Below are 13,381 nucleotides of genomic sequence, written 5' to 3'. Positions count from 1 at the left end.
GACAAGAACAGTAGTACATTTGTTAGAGAAATTATCTGGGGCTGAAACACTTCTTGAATGACTTATTGTAAGCCAAGCCGTCGACAGTCTGGTGATATTCATTGATGGATTGTTTTGTTTTCTATATTGATGCATTGTTTGGTCTTTGCGGGCCACTGTGGCAGCCTATAAACGAGACTCATGCCGTGCACTAAGAAGCCCAGTTGCTTTACAATGCAATACGATCAATGAATACAATACATATTTATCTATCTCTTTGGGGGTAATTAGTGCTTAATGTTCAGTGTAATTTTTTTTCTTTCTTTTTAATTCACTAGATCTGAAGAAGCACACTGCCTACATCTGAAAAAAGACATTGCCCTGAGGAAATTACATACTTAAAGTCCTAGGTCTACTCTCCTGGGGAGGAGGTTAACCTTTAACTGACAGTCACAGTACAGTATCTGTCATCTAATATGCCTTGCAACTGCTGGTGTCCAGGAATGGATGGCATAAAGAAGCATGATGTTGGTTGTATAGTCAGAGTAATTGATGGTCCAAGAAAATACCTTGCACCACTATTTCTTCCCTTTTGTTTTGCACCACTCTTAGAATCCCCAAACCCTTATCAGGATCCACATGAGGGATTACACAATTTGCACAACTTGCCTTTTTCATGTGTAATTTATGGTGGTATGTGGTGTGGACACATGCGATATACTTTTTAATACAACATACTCTGTTTATCAATTTGTTAATCTGCTATTAAAGGTATTCTATAAACTTAGTGTCTTGTCTTTGCTCTAGTGCTTCTCCTGCTCTCTTCCTCAATGCACTGTGCCTCCCTCTGGAGGTAGCCATGTGCTCTAGACCCAATCATTCATAATGAGTGGATCCAATTGCATGTATTGCATATATTATGTGATATCTTTCCCAAGATAAAACATGTATTGAATTATAACTAGTTTTTATTTTTGATCCCAGCAAAGTTATTGTGAACTGTATACATATGTGCACTGTTTACTTGGATCAATATGAATAATTGCTACCTTCCCATAGAAATTATGAAAAAAATTGAGGTTTTAAAATAAATCCTGCTGCAAGTTTTGTGAATAATATGAACATTTTATATATTTCAGGGCTGTGTGGTGGACCAACTGTATTGTCATACTCTGTAGTCCTCTACCTGTACCTCTTCACTGCATGAGGTTTGAAAATATCTGATTTCCATTAATGATTCAACGATGACTGGACCATGAATGAGGGTGACTCACTTTCAGGCAGCTTTATCTCATATTTCATTATTCAGGTACATTGGCAAATAATGTCTCAGAGCTACTTGAATTAACTGGACATAGAATAAGCTAATGTTATCAGGACACGTTGACTATCAATCATTTTAATGATTGATAAATAACATATATGCCTACTGCATTAGGCTACACTCCTAGCTCTTCACTTTGCACCCTATTATGACGTGTTTAATGATGAATTGGAGTCATGTTGAAACTTATAAACAATCTCTATAGCAAGACGCATCTTTCACTGTAGTTTCATCAACATTGGGCCAATCAGTGTCATTTTGTAAATGTCCCATCTGTATAGCAAGACCCATCATTTCATAAAAATTGTCCCAGTGGTGTCAGAGAAAAATCTTGTGACATGCAAAAGGACAGAGACCGAATCATAGTCCCCTCTCGGATTTCATCGATGGGGGACAATAACTTACCACATGAAATTGCATAGCAAAAAGGTACTCCTCCGGCCTCATAAAACAGGCAAACTGGTGAAAAGCAAAGCAAAACATATTTTCACATAATAGAGGAAAAGTACAATTCAGACAAGATTTGGTAGGAATTGTTTTTATAATGTTGTAGAGCATAAGAGAGACGATGATAAGACTCATCAAACCAGCTTCACCCACAACTGAGATAACTTGTGTGTAGCTTAATAAATAATTTCAGTTCTTTGTCATTTACACACCTAGATGTGTGTGGTTTTAAAAATAAGAACATGAAAAAACATGAACTGTCAGGGTATCTACATTGTTGCAGAGTGCCCATACCATTGACAGCTCAGGCCACTTGCTTCCCTGCCCCCCCTGCCCACCTACCCCCCACCCCGGTCCAGTATTCACTCTTTCTTTTTTTACAAAACAAATGTTATCACTGTCAAATTCATGTTTATGACTGTACTGTGTTATGTTGAATGCTCCAGAAAACAAAAATGACTAACCAACAGCACCTACTCCTGGTGGGTATGATAGATATGTATCACTTTAAATTCTTCATTATTTCCTATTTCAGCAACAACTTATGCTTTAGTACTCCATCTTATGTAAGAAACATATGGATTGTGATGTTTGCATCCAATGACCTCTGAACAGATGTTTTCTGTAAGTCATTGTTGTATACCTATACATTATGAATTAGGTGCAATTGTACTTTCTTTTTCATTCTTTATCCAGTCTTTGTTTTAATATATAGTGTGTTTAGCTTTATGTATCATCACAACATGGGTTCAAAATATGGGAATTTTGCATGTGTTTATCCTTGAAAAATATCTTATCCTACAAATAACGCAATTACTACAGTATTAGCACATATACACTGGAGTTTTTAAGGAACTAATTGATATTATGGAATAACGGCTAAAGGCTGAGGGGAATAGGTCTGTTGCAACTATTGCGGCTGAATTGGCCCCAAAAGAAAACAAATTATGTCTAATCTCCATGCTAAAATATCCACTTTGACACACTGCATTGACCTTCTCCGTCAAAACCATAATGTACAGTAACACAACAAAGATAGTTCTGAGTATATCCCTTTGACTATCAATGTTCCCTTCATACCCACTTAATTTGTCTCACAGCTTCACACAAACAACCTGAATTCATGTCACTAATAAATGATTAGCCTCAATTTAGCAAAAAAAGAGAGAAGAAAACTATTTTGAATATATCATATTAGATACCAAATTAGATATTTGTCTAACATTTGTATGTCATCAGTTTTGCTTCCTAATTGAGAGTATGTTAGGTAAAACATATATTTTGCACAAATACATTTTCTGCATTGAAAGCCATGAATGATTCTCTGAAATGGACTGGCTGGAGGATTTTTGGTCTTGCTTAAATTAGCAAGTGAACTTCAGTCTACCTGCATTAATTTATATGCTGACTGGTGCAGATGAAACTGAGCTGGCCCTAGACTCTCGTGTTTTGGGTGTGGGTATGGTGACAATACAGCATGAGATGCCAACTGTAGCTTCTGGCAACTCATCATCCTCAGTCCATTCATTGAGGTCTGGGTTATAAACCTGGATGCATTTCTTGTACTTTTTCTCAATCTCGTTCCAGCCTCCCAGGAGGTAGATCTTATTATTCAAGGTGGTGGCACCAGCGGTGCTCACTCCTGTATGGAGGGGTGCAGAGTAGCTCCACTGCCCATTGTGAGGGTTGTAACACTCAACTGGTAAAACATCCACTCTCTCTCCACGACCACCCAGCTGGCTTCCACCAATCACATAGGCTCGGTCTCCCACCGTCACAGCAGAGTGCCAGCCTCTAGGGGTGCTCAAAGCGTTCTTATCTGACCAACTATCAGTGGAGGGGTCGTAAGAGCACACAGCCCTGGAGTAGGCATTGTTGATGTAACCACCGGATACAAGGATCTTGCCATCAACAACAGTGCTGGCATGGCAGCATCGTGGCACCTCCATTGGGGCTTTCATCTGCCATTGGTTGGAAGACGGCACATAGCACTCCACTGAGGCCTGACAGCCATCAGAGTTACGACCTCCCACAGCAAACAAGAGGCCATTGAAGGTGTTGAGACTGAAGTGAGTGCGCTTCTGGATCATGTTGCTCAAATGAATCCAAGTGTTGAATCGAGGATCATACCTAGTAGACAGAAGTATCATTACAAACACATACTATATATTGTTTATTCATTAAAAAACACTACTTATTATTGTCAACATTAACACACCCATAAGTACATATGGGTCATACATTAAGTTACCCCTATACCTGTGTAGTAACTCATTGTAACAACATTGTTACATCCTGTTACATTGCAAACTGGTCATTTATTTGTCATTGCATAGTAATGGAGTTGATTGCCTAAAATATGCAAATATTAAATTAAATCCTCACCTGCAGAAGTTGCTGACAGCATGTTTAGCCTGGTTCCTGGCATCATTCTGGTCTTCACCACCAGCAACATAAAGGAAGCCATCCAAGACTGCCACACACTGATTGAAGCTCTTAGCAGGCATTTCTGTCAGCCTATTCCATACATTGTCGCAATCTCTGTAGAGAACTTCTTTACTGAGAGACTTCTCTGTTAGGGCTGGTCGTCCACCCACTGTTAGCAGGACCCGAAGGCCACCACGCACCTTTGTTCTGCGGGACTGCAAGATGTTCTGTTGGTACGGCAACAGATGGTAATTCATGGCATCAACCAGCAGACGATGGCACTCTGGGTCCTGCATCATTCTAGGCACACTCTGGACATGATTCACCAGGTCCATTGCAGAGATGGTTCCAAAGCGGATGTTAGTCAGAAGATCTGGGGCGTATTTCAGCCTCATCTCATCAAAGTCTAACCACTTCATGGCTATCTGGAAGGCTGTGATCTCAGAGGGCAGCTGCAGGGAATCGTCAGTGAGGAAGTCGCAGATCTGCTCATACGTGAGCTTCAGGAACTGCTCCATCTCAGAGAACTCAATGAAGTTTTCCCGCATAAACTTCTGAGCAGCCTCCTTGGTGTCTTTGAGGTCGTAGGTGTCTGCAATGTTGACCACATACATGCAGTTCTCTGTGCTGAGCTCCTGCATGAGGAAGTCGCTGCACATCTTCACAAGGGTGCTGATCTGCAACAACATGGCTGCTGCAATAGTGCTTCCAATGCTGTACAGTGACAGGGTTAGTTTCCCTGAATAGGCATAGGTGATGACTGTCGCAAGGCCTACAGGAGACAGCTCATTGAGGTCAATCTTCTGGAGGGATGAATCCTTCTTCAGCATATTGTGAATGTAGTCACTGCAAGAGGCCATTACAACCTTATGGACATCAAAGGACTTTGACTTGGTGGCGACAGTCAGATCGCATAGGAAGCTGTCCTGCCTCATAGTGCTCAGACCCTCCAAGAGGTTAGGAGCATACACAGAATCAGTGACTTCAGTTGAGATGCAGCTGAAGCCATTTCCTCCTTCCAACAGGGTGTTAAGCCCATTGATCTTATTGACAGGGCTGTCATCTATTATTATGGTCATTTCATTGATATCTCCTTTATTCTTTTTTGTCGCCTTGTTCTTTTTGGGTGCCATGGCTGCAGCAGTGGGTCACAGCCCAGACCTACTGAGAATGAAATTAGAGAGATATGTCAGAGATATGTCAGAGATATAATCAGATCAAAGCTATATTAACTCAAAACTCAATGTGGCACAACATGTATATGAACTATCAGATAGTTATAACTAATCTTGAAAACCCCCAAATATATTTGGATATTTTCATAATTATTCAAAGAAAATGTATTAAAGCCTAAACATAATATAGCCCTAAACCTAACGTGCCGTCGACTTCTTTCCCCCAAATGTGTTAAAATGACAGTAGGCTTAGCTTCCAAAAGTGATGTTAGCGCAAGTGACCACGTCAACATTCCTCTGCCTGCATCTGTCACAATTTATCAGTCCCATGTCCAGGAATAGCAACTCTGGAAAGTTCACCCATGACGTTCCTTTTATAGACTTTGTGTCATGAGGACTAGGCCTAACGTCCTTCGAAAAACTTAATTCTAAATATTTCTGAAGAAGTCCACAGTTATGTTAACAGAATGTTATAATACTGTAGGTGATCTTGCTATAATGTAAAGAAAAGAAGTCAAAACGTATTTACGACTACACTAGGTTGTATTACAGCAGATGATATTCGTGAATATGCCAAGTTATTTTGAAACCTGTCAGGAATACAAAAGCCTACAATTATAGCCTGACTTTAATCTCTCAAATCAACTACCATTAAATTGTGTTACAATGAATGATAAAACTGTTAAACCTTAACCTACCCATGCTATAACCTACTATAACAGATTCGTTTTCTTTTTTGACAGACACACATGAATGTGCAGAGGCATGGTCTAAACGTGAGGTTTCTTACCGAAGAGATTTCGAAGTTGAAGCCGGTGCAAAATTGACTTGCACCTCCCGATAGTGTGCAGGAGATAGAGACTCGCAGTAGACAAGGTTCAAGAAGTGACTGGCAATTAACTCCTCCTCTGAGCGTATGCGAAATGAAGTAATGCGCAATACGCGTGAGGGCCGGAGTATGGGGCTTCTGAAGCCATACCCCTCTTTACCAAATCATAAACTAACAATAGTCCATTGACTTGTAACATGATAGCTGGGATCATTCTTTATAAATTGTCTCCGCATTAAATCTCTCTAACTTGCGGTATTTTTTATATTTAAATATTGTTTTTAAAATGTCTATAGCTTTTGTTGCATCAGGGTACTGCTGTATGCTTACATTAAATGGGATTTATGTTGTCACTTAGGCCCTACTGTTGGGCCTATACATACATTATATTTAGATGAATATGGTTGTTATGTTATTCAGCGTGATTTAATTGGCCCTTGTTGCCTTATTAGGACAACGGGTTTGGGCAGGAGGGTAGAATAGAGGCATCATGCACAGGCCCATCTGATTACAATGACATAGGGCCTACCTCTTTAAACATATTTGACAACGCCCCTTATAAAAAGTGAGTGGACTAACTTACGTCTGATCCACAAGTGGATGCACGTGTGCTACCGTGATGGCCACCTCTGATGTGTCGAAGAAAGTGTTGCAGTATAAACTTCAGCTCAGTGAATCGAGAGAATCAAAGACGGTATTTTTATACGTGCTAAAAGTAGCCAAATATAATTGTTTGTTGGTTTAATCCTATTTTATTTTTGCACAAATACTCAAATCCTAGACAGTTATATATTTACACTTGGTTAATGGTTAAAATGTTATATTGATGTGTAGAGTGAATCGCATTAGGCCTACTGACAATGATGTTGCTATTCCACACCATGCAGTGTGGAACATTTGTTTCACAAGAATTTAGGAGGACATGATAGCCTATTGTATACACAGTAATTATGAGTTTGTGTGTGTGTGGATACACTAAAGCAAACTCCCATTTCCCATTCCATGAAAAGTTTGTTTTCTTTATGCAGTCCAAAGCTGTCATTAATGTTTGAATATGTGAGTGGACATTTGGCTATACATAATTCCAATCACAATTTGTGTAGTGTGTGTATGCCTTTGCATCTAAACAGACAAGTTCTCACTATCACTCTGCAGCCTGTACCACATCAGTGTAAGGCTCATGGCTGTGAAATGGGTGGAGCTTCAGTGCTATAATTAACAACCCTCCCAGTTGCTGAACTTATGGCTTCTGTCAATCAATTCAACACTGAAAGTTGTGGAGCCTCTCAAGTGTGATTTTTGGGAGAGGTAATTATAAATGTAATGCTTAGCTCGATCATGGTGTTAAAGCCTTTTTCAGGTGTATGTGTTGTATTTCTGCCTGCTTGTTTGACTTCTGCTGCTTACTGCACCTTGTCCAGGCAGGTTTACTACTGAGGTGCTGGCATTACCATTGCCCATTTATAGTTTGTAGTAAAATGAGTAGCCTAGCTGGGCGAGGGAGATCACCATACTGTACATAGCTCTTGCTTTGAATGCACATTCAGCAATCCTGGCTTTCTAGTGAAGCGAAAAAAGGATTACCATATTTGGCATGTCTGTCAATGTGTTCTGGTGGCCTAGGCTGACATTTCATGTTTTGTCCATTTTCTTTTGTTTTCAAGCATATTCATGTCTACATGATAATTCATTTAATTCTATAAATTCAATCATGAACAGGAATAAGAAACAAATCATGTCCTGAAATTTCCATTTACCTCTTCATGAATGAGTTAGAATGTATATCAACTGTCTTCTTTGACTTAATTTGACTTAAATCCCTGATCATCATACTACTGGAGTGTCATTAGAGGTTTTTTTTACACTGATTGGAAATGAGGACTAATGTTTGCATTATGATGGCCCTAATGTTAACTCTCAGGAGTTTATGGATTTATGCCTGTTTCTTAATCCAGGTCCTGAGAATCTTAAAGAAACTACAGGAATTTGATATAACCCTGGACATTCTTGCAGTAAGACCCGTGTTTTGTGTTTTTCCAGAGAAATATATAATTCATGTTCAAATATCATATACAAAAGGCATACACACTTGAGTTGTGAGTTGCTTTCAATGGTTTGTATTCAAATGTGTCCTGTTTATCCTGCTTAGGAGACCGGAATTGGCAAAGCTGTTAATGCTCTGCGTAAGCATGGGGAAGCTGGAGAAGTCGCCAAGTCACTTGTTAGTAACTGGAAGAAATTGGTTCCCAAAGAATCATCCAGGTATGGTGTACTTGACGTGTGGTGTACTTTGCCTGGTCATTTGGAATCATTTGTTTGATGGTTTAGTCCACTTGCTCCCTTTTGTTATCTGCCAATATGATGTCTGAATTTTCCCTTGATGCAGCCATACAGCGGAGGGTCCGGCCTCACAGAGTGTATGTTCGAAAACTGAAGTGGAGAAACAAAAGCATTCTGAGGAGTATTTGAAAACTGAGGACCAAAGTCACAATGCTTCGAAAACGGATGAAAACCCAGATGTTTCAAAAAGGGAACCCTGGAACAGTGAAGACAAACACCAAGATACTACAGAGCTAGAGCAATTACACGATGCAGAGAAGAAGGAGCCTCGTAAGCTAAAAAAGGGACATTTTAAATGTAAAAAGGAAAACAAGAATGCTTTGAAAACCGAACATTTGAAATGTCAAGTGGAAAACCGAGAGGAGAAAAGAGATAATAATGGCTTAATGGTTTCTGAGAAAACAAATTATTGTGATAGAAATTCTAACAATGAAAATGTTCAGTGTGAGGGAAAAAGATCCAAGAGCAGCCACGAGAAATCCAAGTCCTGCAAAGAATCTAAAAACAATTTAGATCCTGGAGGGAAATGTGGGACGAAGAGAGATTCCAATAGAAAATGTCTAGGATCATCTTCAAAACTGGGTGTTGAAGTGCCTTCAAAATCTGAAGTTGTCAGCAAAATGACAGTGTTTGACATTGCTAATGACCAAGGTGACAAAGAATCTGCAAAAGTGAGTAATAACTCATTGATGTGTGATGGAAAGAAGGGGCAAAGGAAGCAGGTCAGTGAAAGGAAGCAGGTCTGTTGTACAGACAAAGAAAAGACGACAGATGAGGGACAAGCAAAAAAGATCAAAGAGAAAAGGGCCAAGATTATGAATGAAGACAGACAGACTGAAATTGGCCTTGTGGTTCCCTCTATGTCTTTTGAGTCCTACTTGAGTTATGATGTCAAAGTATCTAAGAGAAAGAAATCTGGTGACAATAAAAGACCTTCAAAGAAATGCAAGACTTTTGAAAATGGAGAAAGACCACATACCACAAAATCCATTAAGGAGTTGCATAAGGTGGCAGAGGACTTCCACCCTTCCAAAACAGTAAGTTTTACATTGATCTGAATATTTTATAAGATCCTTGTTCTGGCATTGTGAATCAATACTATCACACTGATAGCCAGGTTATTCATGACCTATCATTTTACTGGCTATGAAGGGGTCTGTGATGGACTTACTCAACATTCCACTGCCCAAATATCTACCTGAATGTGATGAGCCCTCCAGCTTCCACTACTTTGAGAGAAAAAGTGAGTGAGTCAAATATGTTGATGTGACCCTTCTCAACATCTAGGTATGCTATTACACATTGTTTTGTGATAGTTGATTTGATATATTTTCTGCATGGTTTTCTTTTCAGCTGAGGAGAAGGTCTCTGAAGTGTCTGATCTCTCTGAGGGGGCCCCGATCTTCACTGGCCAAAGACTGAACAAGAAGATGCAGGTCTACTCTGGAGCTAAGACCACCTTTCTGCCAGCCATGATGACCTTGTACCAACAATGTATCCGTGCTCTGCAGAATAACATAGACTGTGAGCATGGCATTGGGAAACCTTCTCACCGGCAGTCATTTAAAAGGTGCTAATGTGCATTTGAATGTTTGGGCTCTTTCTCTCTTCTCAGTGCTCTATGAGATTGGAGGGGCCCCGTTTGAAGTCATTGAGCCAGTATTGAAACGCTGTATACCAGATCAGCTGCTGCTTATTGAAGAGAGCAATCCGGTAAGAATCTAGGTCCTACCTTAGCTGATTTGAGGAGGACTGTGTTAAAACGCTGTACATCCAAGTTGTGAATTGATGCTGGAAAGAGCTCCATTACTCTAAGACTCAATCCTAGTAATGTACATTTAAATGTAACTTCATTTGATCTGTTAACATATTGATTCATTTCCTGAGCAGTTTTATATCACTAGATTTATCTTTATGAATGTTAAAGACTGACTTGTAAGGCTGTACTATAATTATTATTGAACCTTGTTCATCTAAAGTAAGCAGGTATTGTCATTGTCTGTGTTCACAGGTGTACATTGGATTGACTGATCATTTATGGGAGAAGCACTGTCGGAAGGACTTCAGGGATCACAAGCTTGAGGAGTACGAGTCCTGGAGAGAGATGCACCTGAGACTTTCTAAGGAAAGAGAGAGAAAACTCAAAAGACTGACCAAAAGCATTGTCTCTGCCCATTCTGGGAAACCCAAAGGTCTGTTTCAAGTTTCAATTCTGTTAAGTGCATTTTATGGTCTCATATCATTCTCTGACAATGTGGATGAGTGCTAACCCATATTGTTATGCTCTTTAATCTGTCAAATCTTGATTTGTGAAATCATTATTGTTCTGGGACAGGTGAAATGGTAGCCATCAAGTCTCATGTATACATCCATTGATTGAAAAATGATAATGCTCATTATCACCTTTGAACTGAATTCTCTTCTAGAAGTGACTTAGCACTTAGCATAACAACTTTGGCCAGTTGTTATAGTGATCTGACCAAGAAGGCTCATAAATACTGGGTTAGCATGGACCTGACCATCTGTCCCTTGGCCATCTGAGTCTATGAATAGATTTAAAGTGAGACAGGCTACAGGGTTAAACGTGAGACCCTGATGATCTGTGAGAGCCACTACTGACCTTGCAGGACTGGAGATAATGTTGTAGAGTATAAAACAGGAATAGAGTGTTGTAATATACTGAGGTTTAAAAACAACTTGCATTAAATGTGAACAATAATGAATGATGCAATCTCGCCCTTTTGATCCAGGCTTGCATTAGTTTGCTTTCAGTCTTGTTGACATTCCACACGGTTTAATATTCTACTTATTTTTAAAAGTGTTTTTCCTGTTCCTTTTTCTCTGCCTCATAGGGCGACAGATGAAGCTGGTGTTTATTCATTCCGTAGCCAAGCCGCCTAGAAATGTGCAAATCCAACAGGAGATCCATGGAACCACTGGGGCTATAGTGCAGCCTAATCTTCTAGACAGGCCCAGGTTTGTTCCTTCCAACCATCCTGTCCTTTAGTGACCATAGTGTGGATACCCAGAATCTGTTGCTACACAGTTTTGCTTATAAACATGATTGTCTTTCTGCTTTGTCCCCTATATGGTTTATTGATACTGCTCATAATTGGAATACTCTTTGCAGACGCTGTGACTTAGTGGTTATGTACCCAACCACACCCACATAGGCTATGCCATTCCCCATAGGTCCCCAGTTCTCTGTCCTCCCCCTCATCTGTTTCCCTGTCTCCTTTCCTATTGTCTAACTAATTGTCAAAAAACAATACAAAATAATAGTTAAACATTTTTTATTGGAATACTCTTCCACACTTGGAAGTATGAAACGTTAAGAAACTGTACTTTTTGGGGGAATTTGTTGTCAATGTGGTGTTTTATCATGAAATGCGATTAATTATAAATGGAAGGCAGCACAGAAGTAATTTACTGTGGACAGTTTGAATGTTTTAAAAAAGAAGTGAATTAATCATAGTAGGAATGTTGTAGATGAGGAGAGAAAGTCAGAGGTAGGATTTGAACCTCTGTTGGGGAGGAGTATCTGGCTTTTAAACAGGAGTGGTATTGCTACACCAAGCTATGGCATTAAACATCGTTTAATACTATGCATACTTTCTATACTCCTGAAATTAAATCCTCATCCCAAAGTTAGGGTTAGAAAATGTAGTAATGTTCCAAACATATGTGTACTAGGAGCTGCAGATACATGATTTATTTAAGTGTTAATGTTTAAACTTTTAAGACCCTTTTCTGATTTCCATAAACACCTAACCATGGGCAACATGTGTTATGTTCCCTCTGTTAATACTACTCTCCCAAATGAAAATGTTCAGCAACAGTAGCTAAGCAGGGCCATAACCTGTCAGAGATTGATGTGATAGCGCAGGGTGAAATGCCTTTCGCGTGAGGTTAGGCGAGAGTAGGGATCAGGGCAAAGTGCCAGATAAACTGGTTTCAGTCTAGTTAGAGATGGAGCGTGTGTCCTCGGTCAGATGTTGTTAACAGTCCACCGGTAGTGTGTACACAGTCTTCACTGTCTTTCACAGCCTTTGCCATCTGTAGCATCATGTAATATCTGGGCAAGTTAAATACATCAACAGATCAATGTTGCAGACATAATGTTTGCAGTTTTTCACAGGATTTGACACTTTTAAAAATGTACAGTATCAATGCAACAAATGTTCTGGTTAAATCAGTTTCAAACAATTCAGTTATGCTTTGCTTAAACATGCAATAATATACATGCAATAACATTCAAGCTTTCCTATGGTTGTAATGACTGTTTAGTCGGCAGCCATCAGGGAATGAGATCCCTTAAATGAAATATTTCATTATGAACGTTGTTGTTTGGAACTTTGAGCTGAATTTTGTGCCCAGAGGTGGCAGATTTCCAACACTTATGCACAGCTCCTTTAACCGTATTTTATTTAAACCAGGGCATGTTATATTCATATTTATCCTTTATTGATGCAACACATTCTGTAGTGTTTTGTGTGTGTCTGGCTCAAAGTTTCACAAGCTGGTACAGACCTTTTGTGTGTGTTGGCCTGGGAGGGTCTTTGTGAGAGCATGATCTGTCCACATTTAACACTATATGCATTGCCCTCTCTCCAGTGTCAAGCTTCAGGACAACAGAGCAAGACCAAGCCATATTGCGCCTGCTAAGCCCTCTACCGCTAGCTCTGGAACCAGCCAAGCACAAGACCCCTGCAAAAAAGGCAGTGAGTAGAACTTTTGGACATAATACCTTGTTAGCAACAGTTTGGTGATGTGCCTTTAAGAAAGAAACATTTAGAAAGAGCAACATGTATACACGGCTGTATCCAGACTTGAGATCCATGCACTTAACTCTGAATTCTG

General features: G+C 39.7%; 2 protein-coding genes across 2 annotated transcripts; one reads left to right on the top strand and one right to left on the bottom strand.

The window, feature by feature from the left end:
• Nucleotides 1-1,835: 1,835 nt before the first annotated feature.
• Nucleotides 1,836-6,193, bottom strand: klhl31 (kelch-like family member 31). The gene is made up of 3 exons (XM_083695228.1): nt 6,143-6,193; nt 4,136-5,341; nt 1,836-3,880 (listed from the first exon to the last, which is right to left on the bottom strand). Exons 2-3 carry the CDS (start codon nt 5,308-5,310, stop codon nt 3,148-3,150), a joined length of 1,908 nt encoding a protein of 635 aa, XP_083551354.1. The 5' UTR covers nt 5,311-5,341; nt 6,143-6,193; the 3' UTR covers nt 1,836-3,147.
• A 607-nt stretch (nt 6,194-6,800) lies between these two features.
• Nucleotides 6,801-13,250, top strand: eloal (elongin A, like; the record flags this gene model as incomplete). The annotated part of the gene is made up of 11 exons (XM_083694578.1): nt 6,801-6,875; nt 8,137-8,193; nt 8,331-8,443; nt 8,568-8,598; nt 9,226-9,558; nt 9,674-9,764; nt 9,875-10,045; nt 10,137-10,234; nt 10,533-10,713; nt 11,374-11,497; nt 13,136-13,250. 11 exons carry the CDS (start codon nt 6,801-6,803, stop codon nt 13,248-13,250), a joined length of 1,389 nt encoding a protein of 462 aa, XP_083550704.1.
• Nucleotides 13,251-13,381: the final 131 nt, after the last annotated feature.

This window comes from Argentina silus (genome assembly GCF_951799395.1).
Source record: "Argentina silus genome assembly, chromosome: X".
Lineage (NCBI taxonomy): Eukaryota > Metazoa > Chordata > Actinopteri > Argentiniformes > Argentinidae > Argentina > Argentina silus.
This window is presented reverse-complemented; position numbering and strand designations above follow the sequence as displayed.

What these genes read in the sequence shown, in the direction of transcription:
- klhl31 (XM_083695228.1), bottom strand. Translation starts at nt 5,310, where the DNA reads ATGGCACCCAAAAAGAACAAGGCGACAAAAAAGAATAAAGGAGATATC. An exon ending in GCTGTCAGCAACTTCTGCAG is followed by an intron (nt 3,881 to 4,135) that starts GTGAGGATTTAA and finishes TCTGTCTACTAG; the next exon opens with GTATGATCCTCGATTCAACA.